General features: G+C 43.9%; 1 protein-coding gene across 1 annotated transcript; it reads left to right on the forward strand.

Moving 5' to 3' along the window:
- The first annotated feature begins 299 nt into the window (after positions 1-299).
- Positions 300-16,993, forward strand: SCPEP1 (serine carboxypeptidase 1). The gene is made up of 12 exons (XM_034790279.1): positions 300-308; positions 988-1,077; positions 1,535-1,690; positions 2,546-2,612; positions 4,352-4,447; positions 5,879-5,916; positions 6,151-6,279; positions 7,281-7,365; positions 8,284-8,397; positions 9,142-9,279; positions 13,956-14,119; positions 15,541-16,993. Exons 1-12 carry the CDS (start codon positions 300-302, stop codon positions 15,607-15,609), a joined length of 1,155 nt encoding a protein of 384 aa, XP_034646170.1. The 3' UTR covers positions 15,610-16,993.
- Positions 16,994-23,192: the final 6,199 nt, after the last annotated feature.

Raw genomic sequence — 23,192 nt, forward strand, 5'->3', positions numbered from 1 at the left:
TATACAATTCCTTTCCTCATCTCACAGGCTGGATTTCGTGTCCAGCATCAGAAAAACCAGTAGTTCTCATGTATCAGAGGGGTAGCCGTGTTAGTCTGAATCTGTAAAAAGCAACAGAGGGTCCTGTGGCACCTTTGAGACTAACAGAAGTATTGGGAGCATAAGCTTTCGTGGGTAAGAACCTCACTTCTTCAGATGCAAGTAGTTCTCATGTAGACAAGCCCAATAAATTCTCTGGCATAACATAGGGAAATCAGCCAGTTTGGCAAGCCAGCTAAATCTGCCGCACAGATAGAACCATGTTAAGTGTAACTGGTATATTATCTGCAGCACAGATATCTGTTGCATTTACCATGCAGGGGAGGAGAGAGGGCGCCCTGGGGTAATAACTGCTCCCTCTATAACCAGAGAGCCAGCACTTCCCTTTTCACTACGCAGCTGACTAGAGACCCGAGTCATATGATTTTCAGTCAGGAAACTCCCTAGTTGCTGCAGNGTGTGTGTGTGTGTGTGTGTGTGTGTGTGTGTGTTATACTCACACACACAAATCCTAGACAGTATATTAGAGTAGCTAATGTTGAATATAATCCACCAGTGGATACAGTCTTTCACAATCCGGATAAATTCTGCAATGTGTAGTGCACATCCTGTGCACCTGGGGAAAACTGACTATTATACATGCACCAGCTCAGTAGCTGACTCTTCCATACCCTACCACACTGAAGTGTGCTCATCTCTGCATGGGAAGAAAAGCTTCAGAATGGTATCTGCCTGGCATAAAGATAATCAAATCCTCTCACAAATTAGTGATTGAGTCTTTTAAATTCCTCTCTCCACAAACAGGGCATATCTATAATGAAGGAAGACAGGGGCTCCCTTTGCATTTTAGCATGCAGCACACAAACTAGTCCTATATAACTCCAATGATCTAACTCTATTGGTGTGTCTTGATTCTAATTAGCTTTCTTGTTTTGTTTTCCCCCGTAGGGAGGTCCAGGAGCTTCAGGCTGTGGATTTGGGAACTTTGAAGAAATTGGTCCCTTGGATGCAGAACTGAAACCAAGAAATACAACCTGGGTATAGTAGAAAGTTTAAGATTGGTAATCTTAGCTTTTACTCATTGACTTATAGATGAGATCCTTGCCTTCTTAGTCAGGTGATAGACCAGGACAAAAATGCCCCAAGCAGTACAGTGTCCATCTGAAATTCAACTCTTCCTAAGACCAGAATTTTTCTGTAGTTCTACTTTTGATCCAACAAAAACACTTAAAGTGGTGTTGAACCATTCTCCTCCACATGTTTGCAATCACTTGCTTATCTTTGAATACTTTCTCCCTAAAATGATGTAGTTGGAGAAACAGCTGCTCAGAGCAGCTCATTTAAGCATAGGCTTACCCATTTGATTTGGTGGAGGAAACATGGTTTGGTGAACTTGTCTGTAATAAAACGTCTGGGACTGGGAAAAGGGGAAATCTGCCTGTATTAGTAACTGAATGGGGACTTCATACAAATCTCCTTTCTCCTGGTTGTATAGCTGCAGGCAGCCAGTTTACTGTTTGTCGATAATCCCGTTGGCACTGGATTCAGTTACACAAATGATAGTAATGCATTTGCAAACGATCTCTCCACTGTATCTTCCGATATGCTGGTTCTGCTTAAAGAATTCTTCAGGTCGATGAAAGAATTCCAGGTAAGGAACTCTAATTTTGTTTAGCAGCGTTAAATAAAAGTGTGGTTCTAACTAAGGCATCAGAGAGGATTAGTAAACAACTAGACAGAGGAAGATAACAGCTTCTCCAGAGAGTAGCATATGCCACTAGCTACTGCACATAAGAACAGCCATATTGGGTCGGACCAATGCTCCATCTAGCCCAGTATCCTGTCTTCCAATAGTGGCCAATGCCAGGTGCTTCAGAGTGAATGAAAAGAACAGGGCAATCATCAAGTGATCTATCCCTTGTCTTCCACTCCCAGTTTCTGGCAGTCAGAGGCTAGGGACATCAGGAGCGGGGGTTGTATCCCTGGCCATCTTGGTTAATCACTATTGATGGACCTATCCTCCATGAACTTACCTAAATTCTTTTATTAACCCAGTTATAGTTTTGGCCTTCACAACATCCCCTGGGCAACAAGTTCCACAGGTTGACTGTGCATTGGGTGAAGAAGTACTTCCTATTGTTTGTTTTAAACCTGCAGGCACAACTGATGTCCTTTTTTTCTCCCCAGTTTAAAGGTGACATTGGATGTCTAACTGACATCTATTGCAGCTGCATTTATTTGTGCTGCTGTCCTTGACCCCAATCCTCCATTTAGGCCGGTGGATTCTTGTGCCTGTAGTGAGCCCCACTGAAGACAATGAAGCTCTGTGCACAGAGCATTGTAGGATTGTAGCCTCTTTAGGTGCAACTCAGAATGAACAAACAAAATATCTAGTGTTTGAGGGATGAACAGGTGCAGTTTGGGTTTTGTGTGGGTGGCGGAGGGTGGGCAAAACGTATATTGCTCTGGGAGCCTAATAGCCTTATGGTATGGTTTCCTTTTCCAGACTATTCCATTCTACATCTTCTCAGAATCGTATGGAGGAAAAATGGCAGCTGGCATCGCTTTAGATGGTAAAGCATGTATAAGGTAAAGCAGATCCTTCCCTATGTGAGTAAATAAGCTTCTTCCCTGGCAGCATGTGTATTTCTCACATCTTAAAGAAGGGTCTAATGGTGTGTTTGATTTTTTGTTTTGTTTTTGAGTAGAAGCTTTTTCATTTTTAGAGAGTAAAGTTTGTTCCCTGTAGACGAGAAAGATCTCAGTCAAGCTAAGAAGTGGATAACTAGGAAATGATTACATTGTGCCCCAATTCTCAGGGGTTAAATGGAGCACAGGCAGCCTTGTTGGGGTAGATTTTCAAAGGCACACAGGGTAGTCAGGTGCTTGACTCCCATTGGAAGTCAGTAGGAGTTGGGCACCCAATTCCCACTTGTGCCTTTGAAAATCTGCCCCATAAATTCTTTAGCCCAGAATCAGTTGCTTGACTTGGATGATTCAACAATGTCCTGAATACACCATGTGCCTCTGACAAGTGACACGGCTCTTGAGGGCTCAAGATCACTGAAAGAAGCAGCTTATTCTCACAGGCTCAAACTGAATTAGAAATTTCATAAAACTTTGAGCTTCCATAACTGGCTTGTATAGATACAATGCACATGCAAACCATGTACTCCCTTCCTATCTTCCTTCTGCTGGTGCTGTTGTCTTATCCTATGATAATCATGTCAGGCCATGAAGTTCAAGAATGAATTCAGCAACTCTTACAAAGCCTCCTCTTACCAAGACAAGTGCCAATGATGAATTGATAGACATTTGGAACATAAATGGACTCTCATCAGATCTCATTTGTCATTGTCTTGATGCTAGTTAAAATGAAAGGGTTGTTTCCTATAACACTGTCATAAACAGACAGTTAAGGGTTAATGCCTCTTTTACCTGTAAAGGGTTAAGAAGTTCACCTAGCCTAGCTGACACCTGACCAGAGGAACCAATGCGGGGACAAGGTTTTTCAAGAGGAAGGAGGGAAGTTTTCCTTTGTCTCAGTGTTCGTTAAGTTTTGTGCCGGAGAGAAAAAGATCCAGGAATCAGCCTCTTATCAGAGTAGTGAGTATTAGAGAAGAAATAAATAGGTTTATGTTTATTTTCTTTTGTGACTTGTCTTGTGCATTAGAGGGATAATCAAATTGGGATTTCTTTTGTGTAACTAAGGTTTTGCCCAGGGGAACATCCTCTGTGTTTTGAATCTGTTGTCTGTGAGAGAAGCTTGTATGCTCTCTCCCAGAGGTTTTCCTTTCATCTTTCTTTTTTTAATTAAAAGCCTTCTTTTTAAGAACCTGATTGCTTTTTCCTTGTTTTAAGATCCAAGGGGGTTGGATCTGGACTCATCAGGAATTGGCGGGGGAAAGGAGTGGGGATGGTTAATTTCTCCTTGTTTTAAGATCCAAGGGTTTGGATCGGTGTTCACCAGGAACTTGGTGGAGAAGTCTCTCAAGGCTATCCAGGGAAGGGTTATAGTACTTGGGAGGGAGATATTTTGGGGGGGAAGACAGAGTTTCCCAAATGACTCATAAACAGCTGTTTTGAACGATGTGGGTGGTGGCAGCATACTGATCTAAGCTGGTAATTAAGCTTAGGGATTCTCATGCAGGTCCCCACATCTGTACCCTAAAGTTCAGAGTAGGGGTGAAACCTATGAGAAACACAAAGGCACTTCTGCTTATCTTGCATTGTGAAACCTGTTTCTACCATTTGCTGGTTAAGGAGAAGAACTAGCTGGAAGATCCTTGTTTACCGAAATGTGTGTTAAAAGCTGTCTTTACGTTATTTTTAAAGGCTATTCACGATGGGAGCATACAGTGCAATTTTGGTGGGGCTGCTCTTGGAGATTCATGGATTTCTCCTGTAGGTACGTTTATAGGATTTTTGTGAACTTCTCCCTCTCCCCAAAAAGTCCACATCGGTCTAGAATACTGTCTGTGCTACTTTAAATGGAGCAGATCTCCAGTGAATGCAGGCAATCTAATCAGGGTAAATGTACATTGATGTTCCAAGGAGCTGTAATTAAACCAGCCCCACTCTAGAGGAGTCAAAAATTCAAAATGGCTAGTAACAAACTCATATTCCTTTAGATGGGTGGCCAGGGAGTGTCCCTAAAAGTCACTAAAAGTCTGAAGTATTTCAGTAAACAAATGCTTCAGTTAAGGCTTAGCCACTGAAAGATTCACAAGGCTGCAACTGAAATTGTTTTCTCCGTGGTACTTAGAAGGATGGCGTGCTGAGGGAGGGCTATTCCAGCCTCCTTCCTTTCGCCCTGTGATTGGCATGCTCCTTGATTTGGTGGCTGTTGATTTTGGCCATCCAGAAACTGTGAAACTCAAATGTGAGACTGCTTGAGGTCTGATTTCTCAGAAATGCTGAGAACCCACAACTCCACCTGAACCCTGCACCTCTGAACAGCAGGTCAAAGGTGTCTCCAGGTGGGCACCCAATCTCCGGTGTACACTCTTGAATAGTTTGGCCTTATGTGATCCAAGCACGTTTAAAAAATGGAGGTAGGAAAATGCCTGTTTTACCACTAGCTTCTACAGTAGGTAGGGGGCTTTACATCGGGAGGTCTAAGTGTTCCTAAATTTCCACCCCATCTGGCTTTTAAACTACTGTTTGCATTTTACCAACCATCTCTAAGTTTACCGCTAACATTAGAAGCCACCAGCCACAGCAGTGTGATAGTCAACAAAGCTGGGATGACTGTTTGCTTGGGGAGAAAATGGCAGAGTTGAAAGCATTTCTTAGGGTCCTGATCCTACAGTGAGATCTACATGGGCAGGCCCCACTGGAAGAGCTGGATTTAGATTCGGGAAGTTAGAAGGGTGGGAAGCTATAGGTTTACCTTAAACAATCTTCCCTACCTGTGCTACAAATAACAACGCTGGCTTATAACTTATCTTCAAAAATCTGACTTATTTATATTTTTTGTCCTCTTGCACTGTTTGCAAACAGGTGAACATTGACTACGCAAATCTGTCTACATGTTCTCATGCACTAGCACAGTGCTGCAATGTTTCAGTTGCAAATGCTGCAGGAGAAATGTCTATTGGTTGCTTTAAACAGCTTCCATTGGCTAATGTGTGGGGAGCTAATGTCATGGTGGTGGGTTTAGGCTTTGTAAACAGCTTCAGTGCCTAAATTTTGTACTAAATTTGATCTGACAATGCCTCTTTATTGAGTAATTCATCTTTGCCTCTCTATGCGGTTGTCACTATTATCCCTGCTATATTAGAGGGAAAATTTTGTCAGAGAAATTGTTAGATGCTTGAAACCTATTTTGTTTCTCTAGATTCTGTGCTTTCCTGGGGGCCTTACCTTTACAGCACTGTAAGTATCTACTCCATCTCTGCTATTTGCAATAAGTGTTCTGGTTTTTAAGGCTTCATTCAAGACCTTATATTATACAATTTAAATCCAAGAGGAGACTTCCATTTCTAGGTTAGCTTTCAACCAGTACAATGGTAATTATACTGATAATTAACAGGGCATGACATAGACTTATGGCCTCAAATCAAATTCCTTCCATGAAAATTGGTTGTTCTCTCCCTGTTTGCATTCCAGTCTCTCCTTGATGATCAAGGTCTAGTAGAAGTGACTGCCGCTGCCAAAAAGGTCATGAATGCAGTGAATAAAGGGCAGTACACACTGGCCACTGAGCTCTGGAGTCAAACCGAGGATGTAATTGAACAGGTATGAAAATGCTGTCTAGCATCAAGATTTGTAAGTTACTTATGCTAATTGCTTATGGAAATTAACAAATTCAGGTAACGCTCTGCTATTAACGTACAGAAGGGGCAGATTTTCCATTATCCCACTCCTTGTGCAGTTGTTCACACCAGTGCACTCAGTGTGCCACCATGCTGACTTGAAAGCATTTGGTACTGTCTTTGCACTGATTTAATGAGTACACAAGGTGGTAGGCAATGTAGACTGAGGCCCAGATGGGTGCGAAGCAGTACAGCACTAAGGTTTTGATTCAGTAAAGCACTTAAACAGATGATTTAAAGTAAAGCACATAAATAAGACCAGCTGCAGTGTGTATGTAACAGGGGATGGCACAGCTGCTCCACTTTGGTTGTTGCTAAGGAATGATTTATGATTTCTACATCAGAACTTCTAAATATTTAAAATTTAATTATGGGAAATTTGTAGGATCTTGTTTTTAATTCTGAGTAACTTTAATGGAAACACATCTCTTCTCTGGTCCATGTCCAGTCTATTGGGTGTATTAGGGATGTGGTGAATCCACAATTCTTAGATATGATGAATTCGCTGCATCAGTTGTTCCAGAATATGGATGTCAGATATTGAATGTCACTATCAGAAGGGAGCGCGTGGGATGGCTGAGGCTGGTGTGATAGGAGGAAACTGAGCAATGGGAAGCCTCACATAGGGAAGGTCTGGCCTAAGGGAGCATCTGGGAGTTCTGTCGCACTGAGACTATGGCTGCAGCTGGTGGAAACTCTGGAGCCATGGATGGGGTGGTGGGATTCAAGGAGATTCCCTCCTCTTCAAGGCTAGGTAAGAAAATGAGTAGCAAGGCCTATGCTCTCCCTCACTCTCTCTCACACACAGTTGTGTGTGAACCTTGGGAACTGGAAAAATCCCTTTCCCAAAACCCATCATCAAAAAGGAGGGGAGCAAGGGACCAAATGTCTAGTCTGATATATCCTCTTCTCTCCCTCTTTCAGAACACTGACAACGTGAATTTCTATAACATCCTAGCCAAGAAGTCTCCAGATCTCAAAGCCTCGAAACATGAAAATACCCATCTTCGTAAGTTGAGAGGAGCACGTTTATGAAGTTAAGCTTCCAAGGGCCTGATTTGCAGAGGTGCTGAGCACCCAGACGTGTGGTTGTAGGTGGTAGGAACTGTCAGTGGCTACCACATCTTGCAAAGATTCCTCCAGTGTTCTCAAGTCCTGAACCTACTGGCCTCCGTACAAGGAGGGCTTGAAGAATACTCTTGAGGGATATACCACAGCTCTTCTGTGGCATATGATTCCACCTAGATACACTCTGTGCACCCTGGATATTAGTCACAGGCAGTAGTAAATACATTACTGTGGAACTTCACAACCTATGAACTAACTGTGTCCTCCAAACACTTGCATGAGATGATCTGATTAGACACTTGCCTCCATCAGCCTTCACGCCATCACTTCTTCATCGCCTTTAAATGTTGACATGGAAATAAAATAACTGTTTTTATTACTGTCTCTGTTGGCTCCCAGAGACAGATGGGGGTGCAGAGATGAGGTGAAGAGCCCTCCTTACTTTTAAAAGTAACAAGTGGTTGCAGCTCAAAACTAACTCGTCTGGTGATGAGAAGATTTGATGTTCAGGCTTACTAGCTAAAGCAGAAACTTAGCCCCAGAAATGTACTGTTGGGAACAATATGCCCTGGCAGAAAAAGGAACAAGATAATGACTCTGTTCCTCTTCTATCTTCTGACCATGCTATAGGCTGATTCTATCTTCTTCTGTAGACCTCTTAAAAATCAGCAAGTCTCTTCCTCTGTGTACTATTGCGGTTTCAGCAGCAAAGAGTTTCTTAGGTGTGAACTGAATGAGCCTCGATAAGACTTGTTTTTGCCTTGTGGTGTTTGTTTATCAGACACCATCTTCATGCCTATCAATCATCTTTAAATCCAACACCCTGTGCCGCAGAATAAACTCTTTTCTTTCCTTTCAGTTAAACTTTACCAGCGCCATGTCGAACATCTGCATAAGGACAGCTTAAGTGACCTGATGAATGGACCCATCCGAAAGAAGCTGACAATCATTCCTGACTCTGTCACATGGGGAGGTACCTTCCTACCCTCTGACATGGCTCTAATGGGCAGCTTGTCACTTACACAATATTGTAGTCTGTTCAAAGCAGTCTTGATGCTGTACCACATGAAGTCTCCCTGACTTGCTTGTTAAAATTCTCATCCCGCTTGGGCCCAACTGTGGGACAGGCTCCTAAAAAGGACCCACAACAGGGAACTGGGCAGGCCTATGGGCATAGGCATGATTCTGGTCCTTGTGTCTTCCTCTCTAGCCTGCCAGGGTCTAACTAGGTGCACACCCTGGCACGGAGAGTATGCCTCATGCCTGAGCAGCTGAAACCTATCTGTGCAACTCAGTCTGCCAAAAGGATTCCTAGCCATTCTCCTCTGCCAGAAAGCCAGTGCTGTGAGAGTTCAGGGAAAGGAGAGTGTAAATCAAACCAGAGGGAAACAGAGCAATGCTGAATACCTGCCAACACCCCTCCAGATCTGTAATGGGAGATGGAAACTGACAAATCCGCATGTGAAGTACTGTTAGAAACATGTCCTGTGCTGCTTTGATAGCCCCTGTATATATGTGGAATTTGGCCATTCTCCATTTCTCTCCAGTCACTCAGACTGATCATTGTGGTCTGGAATATACCGTTCCAGTGCTTGCTTTTCTGCAGCAACGAATTGCATTTCACAACTCTTGGCACGCCCTGCTGCTGATGCTTCCATTTAAAGATGACACACTTAGTCAATTGCACTGTCTTTCATGTTTGGATCCGTCTGAATAGGTCAGTCAGAAGAAGTCTTCTTACACATGGCCGAAGACTTCATGAAGCCTGTCACTGATATTGTGGATGCGCTGCTGGCAGCCAATGTCAACGTTACTGTCTATAACGGACAGCTGGATCTCATTGTGGACACCATGGGTAAGGATTCATTCTTCTTCCATGTAGCGTTCCACTGAAGCTATTGACCAGACCTAGAAAAGTCTGTTTGCCGTGCTGGATAGTTAACTATCCCTAAATAATTCTCAGTTAATTAGATTAAAGCCCACTCTGCTGGGAGCATTAACTCTACGCTGATGTGACTGGTAGTAAATGATGGTACCTGAGGCCAATTTTTCCCCCTTCTATGGCAAAATAAGATCACTAAAAACAGACTTGAAAAGTGGCTTTCAAGCAGTTTTTTTAAACAAGGACTGTTTCTTTCAGAAGTTCCAAGTGGCTTATAAAATATACACAGTGGTTGAGACATCCGAAAAGATGCACCAAAATGGGCACATTGCGTCACTCAGTAAATCATGCAACGCTTCCGTATGTGCCAATAGTTCCAGCTCAGTCTGCTGAAGCGGTTAGTGCGGCTCTCCTCATCCAGCCATCTAAAGTAACAGCTGCACACTCAGGCTGTCCACAAGGCAACCAGTTCTTCTGGCAAACAGGGGAATTGAGTAGAGTTGTTTGGAAAACCGGCTTTTTTTTTCCTCCTGCAGAAAATGTTGACCTTTTGATTTCCGCCCGCCCCCCAATCCCCGACACACACACCCCCAAAAACAAAAAAAACCACCAAAATATTTTAATTTGGAAAAGCTGCCATGGTGCCTCAGGGAGTTGTAGTTGAGGTGCCTCATGCGTCCATTCATGTGTCCATTCAACAGGTTGAGCTCCCTGTTCACCCAACCCCTCCCATGATGCACCACAGTCTCACCTTGTAGTGACGGGAGGTGGTTGCATCATGGGAGATGTAGTCCAGCTGGGGAGCCCAAGCCATAAAAATGAATGGGGATGCGAGGAAACCAAACTACAGTTCCCATGAGGCACCACAGCAGACTAGCCAAATTGAAAATATTTTTGTTTCCCAGGCATTTTGGTGTTTAGATTAAATGAAATTTTTCACAAAAAGTGCCTGCTTCCTGTGGAAGATTTTTTGTTTGTTGGAAAAAAAAATCTACCACAGGAAGCAGCCGCTTTTTGTGAAAAGTTTCATATAATCAAAATACCAAATCTTCTGTTGGAACACAGTTTTGACAGAATATTTTTGCCCGTCCTAATATGAGCGTGAAGTGCCTAAGAGGAAGGACTGTCTTGTGATGCAGCCACTGCCTTGGGATTCAGAAGAGAGGGGTTCTGTTCCAAACAGTTCCAGAAACTTCCTAAGTGAGCCTTGGTGAAGCCACTTAAGCTCTGCCTCAGTTTCACCACCTTCCCTCCTCCACTATCTGAAAATGGGGATTATAAATTTTCCTTGCCCTCAGGATTTTCAATGATAAATTCATGAATATTATGAGATGCTCAGGTACTACAGTGTTAAATGGTCTAGGTAAGCCTATAAATAGTTAGCCCCTAGTGGCTACTCTAATTTATAATAAGCCCCCAAGCCAGACCAGATTTTGGGAGGCACAATGATGGTTTTGTCTCCCCAACCATCCTCCAGTTGGGCTGTACCTCTGAGTTGTACCTTTGAGAGATACAGCTCAGAATCTGTCCCGCGGTCCTGAGGACACTGCTAACCATAGCTCCATGAGGAATAGGATTCACTGTTGGAAACTAGCTTTGCAATAGAGTTGGGAGGTAGAAATTACGTTTGAAGGGAAATGCTGGGCTAGGTCTCAGATCACAGAGATTTGGTGCTAGGAGATATCCCCCCACTCTAAGAATTTGATCACATTAGTTGCATCTCTGCCATGCTTACCTCCAGCTTCTTGAATTACATACTATGACATAACTCCTAACTATGTCAACATACTGTAGTTTGCCAAAGGCAGCAATCCAAACCTTGCTACTCCTGAGATGGAGCCAACAATAAGGGTGGATCCTGTTTTTTTTTATTGCTGTCTGACCCTAGCCATTATTGGGGATGTGATTTACTTCATTGTCTTCTCTTATGTCTTTCCAGGCATCACAGGTTATGCTGGTGGCGTATTTTGTTGTTACTTATTTTACTACGTGCTAGGTATTTTATAGCACAAAGAAAGAAGTGGCCCCTCGTCTCCCAAAGCACAAATAACTGAGTTATCACCTTTCTGACCTGATGCTCTGACTCTGTCAACCATCCCCCTGCACAGAGCCACACCTAGTTGAATCCCTCCACTGGATGCCCCTTATCCACTAGATCAGATGCAGGTTTCTTGCCCTCTCCTTTAAGGTCCTTCACAATTCTGCCCCTTCATACGTTTTACCACATCACCCCACCCACTCTAGCCTTGCTCCCCCATTATGTCTACTTCCCCTACAAGAATTTATGGGCCTACTTCCAGGCAGCCCCCTACGTGAGGAAGGCCCTCTAAATTTAGCAGTAAAGCCAATGCCCCCCTCCCTTCACGTCAAATACTCCTCACAACCTATATTTTCCATGATGCCTCCACAAACTAAGGAGCAGTCAGGTGACTATTTATTTATACATGCAAAACATGACTGGTGCATATATAAAATTGGACATATTGATTTCATTCCTTTCTCCTGCCCTACTGATATTGATTGTACTGGATGGCAGGCCCTTTGGGGCAGGGACCATGTCTTATTATGTGTTTGTACAGAACCTAGGACAAGGTGGCCCAATGCTGACTGAGGACTCGGGGCGTTACCACAACAGAAATAATTAATAATGGTGTCAGAAGTGACACAATGAGTGAGCCTAATGATCAGTCTGGAGCAGGTGGGGTTGAAGGACATGTGTACCTGCCCAAGAGCACATGCTTGCTCAGCATGTACATCGCGGTTGCTCAAAAGTTTTTCTCGTCTTTAAGAGACTCCGCACTTGTGAAATGAAGCTTGTGGGCCACATTAGGTGTCGCTGGAATATCTCATTCTGCAGCAAATCCCCAGAGTTCATTCTGTTTCCTTTTTCTCCTTTGTTAAAATAGACTCCTGAACAGAGTTTATTGCTGTTATCTCTCAGCCCCTAATTGCTAAGAATAGACGACCCAAAGCTCTCCTTTTCAATTCCTTTTCATGGACAGCCCAGCAATCAATAATTCTTTAAATAGATGCTATTTAGGATGTCAAAACTGGTAGGACAAATTGGAGTGCCACAAATTGCTAATTTTGAGGTAAAATTAAGCTGCACTTCTTACAGCATGAATTGCTGTAGTAACTGAGCGGTGGTTTTAAAAACAAAAATAGTTTTTTTAAATGTCCTGGAACTGGTCTCTTTATTTGCTGTCTCAACACTCTTCTCTTCCCTAGTTTGGTCTTGAAAACAGATGTCGCCTTTTCAGACTCTCCTGGTTGAATGACTGTAACAAACAGCAAACACTGGCCCTAATGCAGAGCGTGTTTCCAACGTGTGCTTGTGCTATCACAGCTTGTGCTGTCAGCTTGATTCTGCAGGGTGCTGAACAGCCTCGATTCCTACAACCTGGGGGACAGGGAGTCCAGCAACGTGCCGGACCGGTGCTTGTATTGGTATCGATATACATTTAGAACCAGAATGAGGCTTATTTTGCCCAAGTATGCATTATGGTGGGAACCACCTAACATTGGTCTTGTGTGCCTCCCTGAGCTGAGGAATTCCTACCTGCCGGTGTTTCCATCTTTAGGTTTCTGTGGAGCAAGGGAGGGCTTCAAGATGTTGTGTGCGAAGGGGAATGACAATATGCTGGAGTTGCTAATGCTGCCACTTCTCCAAGGAGACACCTCTCTACCTTGCGTTTCTGTTTAAACCTGAATGTTGTTGGTACAGACCGCTTTGTGTCAGGAGAGTCAGACTTGTGCCATTGAGAGGTAGTGTGGTGCAATGGGCAGGGCATTGGACTGGCATTCAAGAGATTTGGGTTCTGTGTCCAGCTGTGCCACTAGCCTGCTAGGTCAGTGGCTCTCAACTTTTCCAGACTATTGTACCACTTTCAGGAGTCTTGCGTACCCCCACATTACACTTCACATAAAAACGACTTGCTTACAAAATTAGACATCAAAATACAAACCTGTCACAGTGCACTTGTACTGAAAAATTGCTCCCTTTCTCATTTTCACCATATAACTACAAAATAAATCAATTGGAATATAAATATTGTACTTACATTTCAGTGTGTAGTATATAGAGCAGTATAAACAAGTCATTGTCTGTATGAAATTTTGGTTTGTACTGACTTCGCTATGGTTTTTTATGTAGCCTGTTGTAAAACTAGACAAATATCTAGCTGAGTTGAGGTACCTGCTGGAAGACCTCTGCGTACGTCCTGGGGTACATATACCCCTGGTTGAGAATCACTGTGCTAGGTAACCAGGCACAAGCTGCTTCACTCCTCTGTGTTTCTGTCTTTCCCTCCCGCAGTTGGTATGTCTTGTCTATTTAGATTGTGAGCTCTTCAGAGCAGGACCGTCTGCTGTTGTTAGAACTGATCAAAACCTTCGGGTCAACTTTTGGAATTTTTACAAGACGCTGACCCACGGGGAAGAAAATCCTTTGAATTTTTTATTAAAAGGTTTTTTTGTGGTTGCAAAATTTTTTTTTTCAACATTCAAATTTTTTTGACCGACTATACTTGCTATATATTTGTTCATATAGCGTCTAGAATAATGGGACACCAATCTCAGTTGGGACCTTTAGATGCTGCCTTACTATAAACAATTAATAATGAACCATAACTCTTCTATCCCTAACTTAGGCCAGGAGGCATGGGTTCAGAAACTGAAATGGCCTAAACTGAAGCAGTTCAGCCAACAAAAATGGAAGGCTCTGTATGGATCTCCAGAGTCCTCTGAGACAGCTGCTTTCCATAAGTCCTATGAGAACTTGGCCTTCTACTGGATTCTAAAGGCTGGGCACATGGTAAATAGCACATTTGCTGAAAGACAAAAGAAACCTAATATTAGTCAAATTGTAAATGCTGTATCTGTCTGCTTTGCCTGCATATTATGGCTAAATGCTTTCCCACTTTTGCATGAACACTCCCGAATCAAACTATGTAGATTATTCCTTTGATTAATTAACTTCCTGGTTTGGAGATGTGGCTTACACTCAGACTTTGCAAAATACCCAGCACAGACTTAATGGGCCTTATTCTCCCTTTCTCTGTACTGGGGTCAATGACTACGCATTGTGTGAAGCACAGGTTGTAAAATGCTGCCTTTCTGGTTTGGTAGCATTTTACACCCAGTACTTTGCTCGGGTTTAATTGACCGTCGAATAAGGTAATGGAAAATCAGATCTTAATTCAATACTGTCTCTCTAAATTGTTTGAACAAAGAGCGGTAATCTGCATTTCATCCATCTTTGTAACAGGGTGTAGATGTATCTACTGTATTGAGAAAAATGTAATCTTTATGTTCTGTACAATAATCCAGAACCATGGGAGGAGGGTAAATCTTAATTGCACTTTCCTTGCAGAGTCCAAAATGTTAGAAGCCTATTCAGTCAACACACTGAGGCTTGTTTAAGTGAAGACCACCAAACTGTATCTAGCAGCTTCCCAGCCTTCCTGAAACAGGAAAGAGTTTCAGAATCCAGCCACCTTAATTCACTTTTTCTTGGCCTTGCCGTGGAATTTCCCATAATTAGTTACTTTTAGGCCTTCATTGTATATTTGTGACCACCATCCTAATGCCCTGCTAGTTGCACTCTTTATTTCCCTCCTTAGCAGAAAAGTCTTATTATCCTTTCATTGGCTTTTTTTTTAAATGGGAATACATCTATTGTCTTCAGTAAAGTTACTCCCACTGGTGTAAGACTAGCATGAGATCAGAATCAGGCCCCCTGTCTTCCTTCCCGCAACCTTGGAAACAAAAAAAACAACCAAACTCTGAACTGCATCCAATTTATTTTCACTAGTGCTAGAGCAAGAGCCTAAGCTTGCTTCTAGATTAGGGACATTCCCATGGCCGTGTATCTGCTTCAGGCACATGGAATTTGCTTCTAATGTTGTCAGTTCTCACTGCTTGGGAGGAAGATTGGCCTTCTGTTTAAGGCCCAGGACTGGGAGTTAGGAGACCTGTTTTCTCTTCCTAGCTCTGCCACATATTCCTGTTTGACCCTGGGAAAGTCACTTTAACCTCTCTGTGCCTCTGTTTCCCCATCTTTACCTGACTGCAGTCCTCACTTGGAAGGCACTCTCACAATGCACTAATACCAGGGAGCAAGGTGAAGGCTGTCCTAGAAAAGCAAGCTAAATATTAGTGTGACTATGAAACATCTAGAGCTAGCAGTCTGCTTCCGCATAGCAATTAATAACACACTCTCTTTCCCTATGGTAGGTACCAGCCGATCAAGGGGACATGGCGTTGAAAATGGTCAGGATGGTGACACAACAGAAACACTGGTGAAATGGATGCCAGCTGGCAAGGTTTTCACATACAACTCCGGTGCTTTAGCAGAACTTGTGCCACAGACTGAACTTCAGAAGGAACAATCACTCTGTGCAAAGTTAGCCTCTTTTACACTTTGGTAATGTGCAAGGCATTTAAGGAGATGCATGGTTATTCTTAAATGAAATGCTGCCTTCGAATTTGTAAACTGTGATTCTCTGCCTCAATACTGCTCACACTGACTTTTCCTATGGGAACTTCACTCTGATAAATAACACACTCAGACGCTTCTTTGAGGATTGCCCAATGCTCTTTGTCTGTTTATGCACCACTATTAAGATGAGTTTGCTGCTCTAAAGATTCAACCTCAGGCAGCAAGCCTGCTTCCATAAGCTGCGGATGCTTTTTCCTAAACGGATGATTTGGCATCTGAGTCAGACAGCATTGCTTTCTAGCTAGACACTGCAGAGTGGCTGTGGTAGGACTTCATTTTGGATACAGATCCAGTTTCGACTGAGGTGTGTGTTCTTACTGAACCACTCTTTCGCCTCCTTTTTCTTGTGCATTATCTAAGATTTGTTTTTTAATGCACTCAGTGCCACACAATCATTGCTCAGTACTTAATGTGAGAATAAACAATGTGCCAATACTTTCTCGTCATAGAATGAGCCAAAGTTCTAATGGATAAGAGCTGCTGGGCTTCTGGCCTCAACCCAGAAAGCGAATAGGAGAAGGTTATTTAAGCGATAAGGAGGAGGCCTAAGTCAGAACAAATACCCCATCCACATTTTTCTAGATCTTGGATTGAGTCTTGCAGTGAGCTATTGGCTTTGCCATTTGAAGTGAAAATTCTTTATAAAGTGTACTTATCCCAGTTCCCAAGTGAAAACAATCACACACATGAGGTATTTGAATCACTTCATTCCTGGTGTACAGCTGCAATCCCCTTTGAAAATGACCCTTTTTATCGACACTCAGGCAGCTTGTTCCAGTTGTCAGAATCCTAAATAAATAGCAAACAGCCCTGTGCCTCCCCACATATGAAACTTAAGAGTATTAGCGTAGCAACTATTGCAGTGTAATGCTATGTAAACACATGTGCACAAACTCTGCTGTTAGAGCATAAATAAGCTGAAACTGCTATGGGGAACTTTGGCAATGCAGAAACAATCTACCTTTCCAATAAACCAGTGGATCTCACTTAAATGCTGCACCTCATGGAACCAAGTTGATTTGATGCCTAAAACCTTGTACCTCTATGGTCTGGCTTTGGGGAATAAAACCCTCAGTGCTAAATAATGAATCCAATAGTTACAACTATGCTGATCTATGTATTGATCCTGCTCTTGTCACATTTTTTAACATGTTCTTGAAGCCAAATAAAAGCCACTATTGTAATGGATTATAGCACTTTCTGCCTAAAAGCAGCAATGGGAGGATACTGCCATGTGCCCCCATACGTTATCGGTATATAAGTGGTAGGTAGCTAACAGCAGCAAGTTTCTTCTCCCCTTGCCCAATGCAGAGAAAGTGTGGAGGGCAAGAATCCACCTGGAACCAGTGACTTAGAGGAACAGCTGGTTATGATCTAAGGGAGATATGATAAATAAATTGGGGGTTGGCTCCCTTTGATAGACACCCAGCCAGCGTTAGCTGTAAAATCCCTCTTGGTAGCTGTTCTTTACCTGTAAAGGGTTAAAAAGTCCCCCAGCTAAAGAAAAAAAAAGTGGGCACCTGACCAAAAGAGCCAATGGGAAGGTAAAACTTTTTAAAATGGGGAAAGAATCTTTCCCTTTGTTGGTTGTTCTCTGGGCTGGAGGGACAGGGCAGACATGCTATAAGCTGCTTTAAGCCAGGTATGATCATAAATCATCAGATCATGCCTAGAACTACTTTTCTGACTTCCAAAGGTGTAAGTAGATCAGAATGATTAGCTACATGCAATAAGGTTTATTTCTGTTTATTTTTTAAGGCTTGTGGATCTCCTCTGTGCTAACCCCTGATGCTTTTGTTTGCTTGTAACCTTTAAGCTGAACCCCCAAGAAAGCTGGTTTTGGGTGCTTAATTTTTGTAATTGTTTCTTTTAAGATCTAGCAAAAAGCCTGAGTTCCAAATGTATTTTTTTCCCCGTTGTGTTTTTAATAAAATTTACCTTTTTTTAAGAACAGGATTGGATTTTTGGTGTCCTAAAAGACTTATGCATGTTGTTTGATTAGCTGATAGCCACAGCTAATTTCCTTTGTTTTCTTTCTGAGCTCTTCCCCGGAGTGGGAGGGGGAGTAAAAGGGCTTGAGGATACCCCAAAGGGAGGAATTCCCAAGTGTTCCTTCCTGGGTTCAAAGGGAGTTTTTGCATTTGGGTGGTGGCAGCGTTTACCAAGCCAAGGTCAAAGAAAAGCTGTAACCTGGGAATTTAATACAAGCCTGGAGTGGCAAGTATTAACTTTTAAAATCCTTGCGGGCCCTCACTTCTGCACTCGGAGTGACAGAGTGGGGATTCAGCCTTAACAGGAGGGATACAAGCAATTTCCCTTGTTTCTTCAATGGGGAGTCATTTTCCCCTTTCTTAGTCATCGCCCAAGGTAGATGGTGGTAGTTCTGTTAGCCTGCAAGCTTTTGAAAACCGATTACTTCCTCTGAAGCTGTTTCTAGCAGGAGTACTGTATGCCAAAGTGCACTAGGAATCGCCTCCGTGCTGGGTATCAGGGTCTGCTTGGCCAGTTAATGCACAGCAGGTTAGTGTGGTGTAGATTTACACTCCTGCTTGCTGTGCACTAACTCTTTCTAGACAAGCCTTTGCTGCTACTTTAATCAAGCCCATAGAGCAGAGGTTGGCAAACTACGGCACATCCGGCCTGCGGGACCGGCCTGCCCGGCTCCTGAGCTCCTGACTGGGGAGGCTAGCCCCCCGCCCCTCCCCTGCTGTTCCCCCTCCCCCGCAGCCTCAGCTCGCTGTGCTGCCAGCGTGGCGGCTTGGCTGGCTCCTGCTGGGTGGCGTGGCTCAGGGTGCCCTGGCACGGCCCCCCCAACAACAGGGGCCCCCAGGGCTGGGCACTCAGGCAGTTCAGCACTGGTGCTCCCCCTGTGGGGGAAGGGGCTGTGCTGTGGGGGCAGGGGAGCAGGCGGGCGGTGCGGGTGGCAGGAGCGCGGCGAACGCGGGCTGGAGGACTTGGAAGGAACACCGCGCAGCCGGACGGAAAGAAGCGGCACTTTGAAGGGGAAATCGCTGCTTCTCTCCGGCTGCATGGTTGCGCCTGCTCCTCCTGAGTCCTCCAGCCCATGTTCGCAGGGTCAAGTTCAGAAAGGGGTTGGGGGGGATCCCAGGGGAGTGGTTAGGGGCAGGGGGTCCCGGGAGGGGGTGGTCAGGGGATGGGGGGGGTTGAATAGGGGGTGGGGTTCTGGGGGGCAGTTAGGGGCGGGGATCCTGGGAGGGGGTGGTCAGGGGACAAGGCGCGGGGGGGGGGGTTGGATGGGTTGGGAGTTCTGTAGGGGGCAGGGGCCAGGCTGTTTGGGGTGGCACTGCCTTCTCTCCCTGGCCCTCCATACTGTTTCACAACCCCGATATTGCCCTCAGGCCAAAAAGTTTGCCCACCCCTGTCCTAGAGAGCTGTTGGAGTGGGAGAGGAAACAGGGCAAAAGCCATGCAACAGTCTCAGCCATTCCAGGCTGACGCTTGTTCTGAAACATTGGGTGTCCCTGTAGTGCAGCAACCGTGAGGCTGAATCAGTCCATTGGGGTTTAATTAACTGAGCTCAGTGCCTTTTCCCACACACTAGGGAGCCCAGCTTTTCAAGTACAGTTGGTATGTTCAGCTCAGCAGTGTAAGTTCAGTAATGTTCCTGATGCTGCTGCAACCCAGGAGGGATATTTTGGTTAAACAGCAGGAGTTGTAAGGCTGAACATACAGGTACAGTCAGGAGCAGCGCCAGGGTTTTTGCCGCCCTAGCTGGCAGCGCTCTCCACAGTAATCGGCGGCAGCTCCACCTTTGAACCTGCATTCTTGGCGGCGGGGGTCCTTCCGCTCTGGGTCTTCGGGGCACTTCGGCAGCGGGTCCCGGAGCGAGTGAAGGACCCGCCGCCAAATTTCGGCCAACGACCTGGAGTGGAAGAAGCCCCTCGCCGCCGAAATTCCGCTGTGGGCAGCGAAATGCTGCCCCCCACATCCTGCCGCCCTAGGGTCGCCTAGTGGAAGCGCTCCCTCTGGGTACAGTAGCTGCTGTGACTAGAAACTCAAGTCTTGGTGTTGGGATTTTTTTTTTTAGGCTTGCTCTATATAAATGTCTACGTATCACACTGAGAATTGAGTGTAAATGGAAAAACATGCTGAGACTGCAAGAATATGTAATCACTTAATATTTTCAAGAGCGCTGTGAACTGAAGGTGATGGGCTTCAGTGCTTACGGAGATGGAGGTGCTCAGGAGCCATTCGGATGAAATGGTTATTGGAAGGTCCATGTGCTGATCCAAAGAATTTTGAGGTACAATCTGCTCTCGGTCTCACCAGACGAGTTTCAAGGCAGCTTTGTACCCATTCACTTCCCCCAGGCTTTTGTCTTTCCAGTATAATTACTAACAAATGAGTATTTATTCATCACAATGTTCTTTACAAACCATACCCAGGAAACACTGGATCCACCACTGTGGTTCAACTACCTCTGGAGTGGAATGCAATGGCTGTTTAATGCTGTACAGCGTCACTGAACTGCCTAGGACAGGAGGCAAGGAACACAGGCCTAAATTTTCCAAAGGAGCAACTGATTCTTGGGTGCCCAGCTTGAGATACATTAATAGCTTCTGATTTTCAGAAGATGTTCAACATTTTCTGAAAAATTAGACCTCTCTTAGGTATCTCAAGGTAAGCACCCACAATCACTCATTACGTTTGAAAATATAAGTCATAATGGACATAATAAACAAGAGCAATACGATTTCCATTCTACCTATACATGGGCATATTAGAGACCAAATGAGGCATGGACACCACCCTTAATGTACCTTTTCTGGCTCAAACAGCTATTGAAGTTTACACAACAAGTGGTCAGGTTCTGTCTTCTGTTTCATCTGAATAATGGCAGGTAGCCCCTTAATCCCACCATCCCTAACAATAGCATTGGTAACTGGGTCAGACTCAATCACTGCATTTCCATCACCAAGAGCACTTCCTGCAGAATATTCATCCAACTCCTGAGTAGGCCCCAGTTTTATAGATTGCACATAGAGCTGATGGGAATTAAAAAAAAAGAACAAAATTTATCAAAATCTCAAATTTTGATTTAAAAAACTGGAAAAAGAATTTCATGACTTTTTTTCCCATCATTTTCCAGCCATTTCTAGTTGTAAGATTGGATTGCAGTCTAACCTGGTAAATGTTAGTAAAAATTCATATAGCACTTGAAAAACAAGACCAGAATACTTGCAATGTAGAGGGGCAACCATCTTATCATCACTGATGTGTCTTCAGGAGCCCTGATTGATTTGAATGTATTAACTCAGTTCTATGGCCTTGCCTACATTCTCTCCCCCCCATCCCCCCAAGTCTTACGAACAAAATTGATAGGTAGGCACCATACTATGTAGGACTGAATAAGATTTTAAGATGCTATGAATCAATTCTGCTGTAAGCTGTCTGGAATAATCTTATTTACAAGCTGCCTTCAAAAATGACGACCACACTCATTTTCCAAAAGCATTATAAACAGCTCCAGAAACAGCTTATTTAGGCTCCTTTTATAATTGCTTCCCCATTCCTAAAATTTCCTCTTCAATAATGTTTCCCTGTAAGCCTTTGGTCACTTGCATTGTCTTTGAAATAATCATACTATTTTCATGTATGCTTATCATCACGTGAACGGGCAGAACTGTAATGACACTGCTCCTAAATACTCTTGCATAAATATTGTTGACACGCCCCTGTCCCCCATCCCCCCACCCCGATACTAGTCAGTGAGCTTGGACTTTCTGCTCATACAAGTTGCTGTTTGGCTTTAGTTACTAGTATGCTCTATCGTGATCTAATTTTATTGTCCTGTTCCAATTCTAGTTGCTATATCCACAAGTATGTGGGAATTGTATACCTTGCTGCCAAATATCATAAGATCCCAGATGGGGAAGATTTATTCAATTGTCTAATCCGTCACAGACAGGACAAGACTAGGTGGCATTAAAAAGACACTTTTCTTTAAAACTCCTCAGCAATGAAAAATAATGTACTAAATAATTCACTGCGAGTCCAGGTGCATTTTGGGTAAATTAGCTTAAACCATGTCAGCTGAGGTCAGTACAGGCTGGGGCTGGTTGAGGATCCAAATCCTAATGGTGACTTTGAAAAATCTCAGCTTTAATTTCTAAAATAACGGTTCCAAGAATCTGGAGAACAGACTCTGCAGGATTCGGCAGTGTCCTTTTTCATGTCTCTCCGCACCCCTGAGGTGTGGCGTAGTGTTTGAGAACACCACACAATAGAGGGCCAGCCCTGGCTCCTTTTCATGCCCCATTTGGATCACCCTAAACAATTGCACCCTCTTGCCCTGTTGTTTGGAGATACAAGGATATTGGATATTTGCTCCAAAACCTCAGAGCCCCGACACAGTTCAGATACTTACCCAATTATGGCTTTTTGGGGTGACTGACAGCCTGGCTGCTTTACCTTGTTAAAGTGCAGCCTGGTGGAGTCATGGCTTACAGTCTGGGGCAACTGGCAGCCCTCCCACCCTGCTCGGAGTCCTTCGGAAGGAAAGCTGATGGGGTCCTCTCACCCAAACCCAGTCTGCAGATGACTGGAAATCCCATTAAAACATTCTCAACCTGCTGTGGCACATCTGGTGCCAGGGCATGCCAGAAACAAGAGGAGGTTTTGTTCTTAAGTGTTTTGAACACTCGGGTGGAGGGAGGCAAGGGAGGCTTATTTTATCCAATCCGGTCTTTATCTCAGCTTCCCAGGTGACCAGTGGCTATTGTGATTGGTGCCAACCTCCCGGCTCTTTTGCATGTTCGTCTGGTTACTGGTAGAAATGCAGTGAAGTGATCATCCACTTGGTGGAGTTAGGAGACTTTAAAATACCATGGGAAAACATTGTCATGAACAAAGTCAGGGGCCAGTTCAATCAATACAAATACTCAAACAGCACTTGAAGACACCATAGGCCAAATTCTCCCTTTGCTGACACCAAGACAGCCTAGCTAAGCCGAATGAGGACAATGTGTGTCACACTGGTGTCAATGAGAAGATAATGTAACCATAGGATTTTACTTTGGAAATGGTTTGATTTGAACTAGCACAGAGCTTTTTGCAATAGGTTCCTGGGAATAAGAATTGGGTCCTTTGTATTTATAGCTGTTGAGTTAGTAACAGTCATCCAAGCCAAATGACAGCAACAAGACTAGAGAGGTACAAATGACAGGAGAATATTCCTTGCTTTTGTAATCCCAACATATCACTCTATATTGTGACCTATATTTAAGCACATTGTTTCTTCAAATAGAGTATGCAGTGGTCACCCTTAAAAACGTTCCCATTTCACCTTGGTAAACCGGTATCATTGCCATAGTGTGTACAGTATTCCCTACAGTTACTACTACAAGGAATATGGCACATGCTAAGGG

This window comes from Trachemys scripta, chromosome 14, assembly GCF_013100865.1.
Source record: "Trachemys scripta elegans isolate TJP31775 chromosome 14, CAS_Tse_1.0, whole genome shotgun sequence".
Lineage (NCBI taxonomy): Eukaryota > Metazoa > Chordata > Testudines > Emydidae > Trachemys > Trachemys scripta.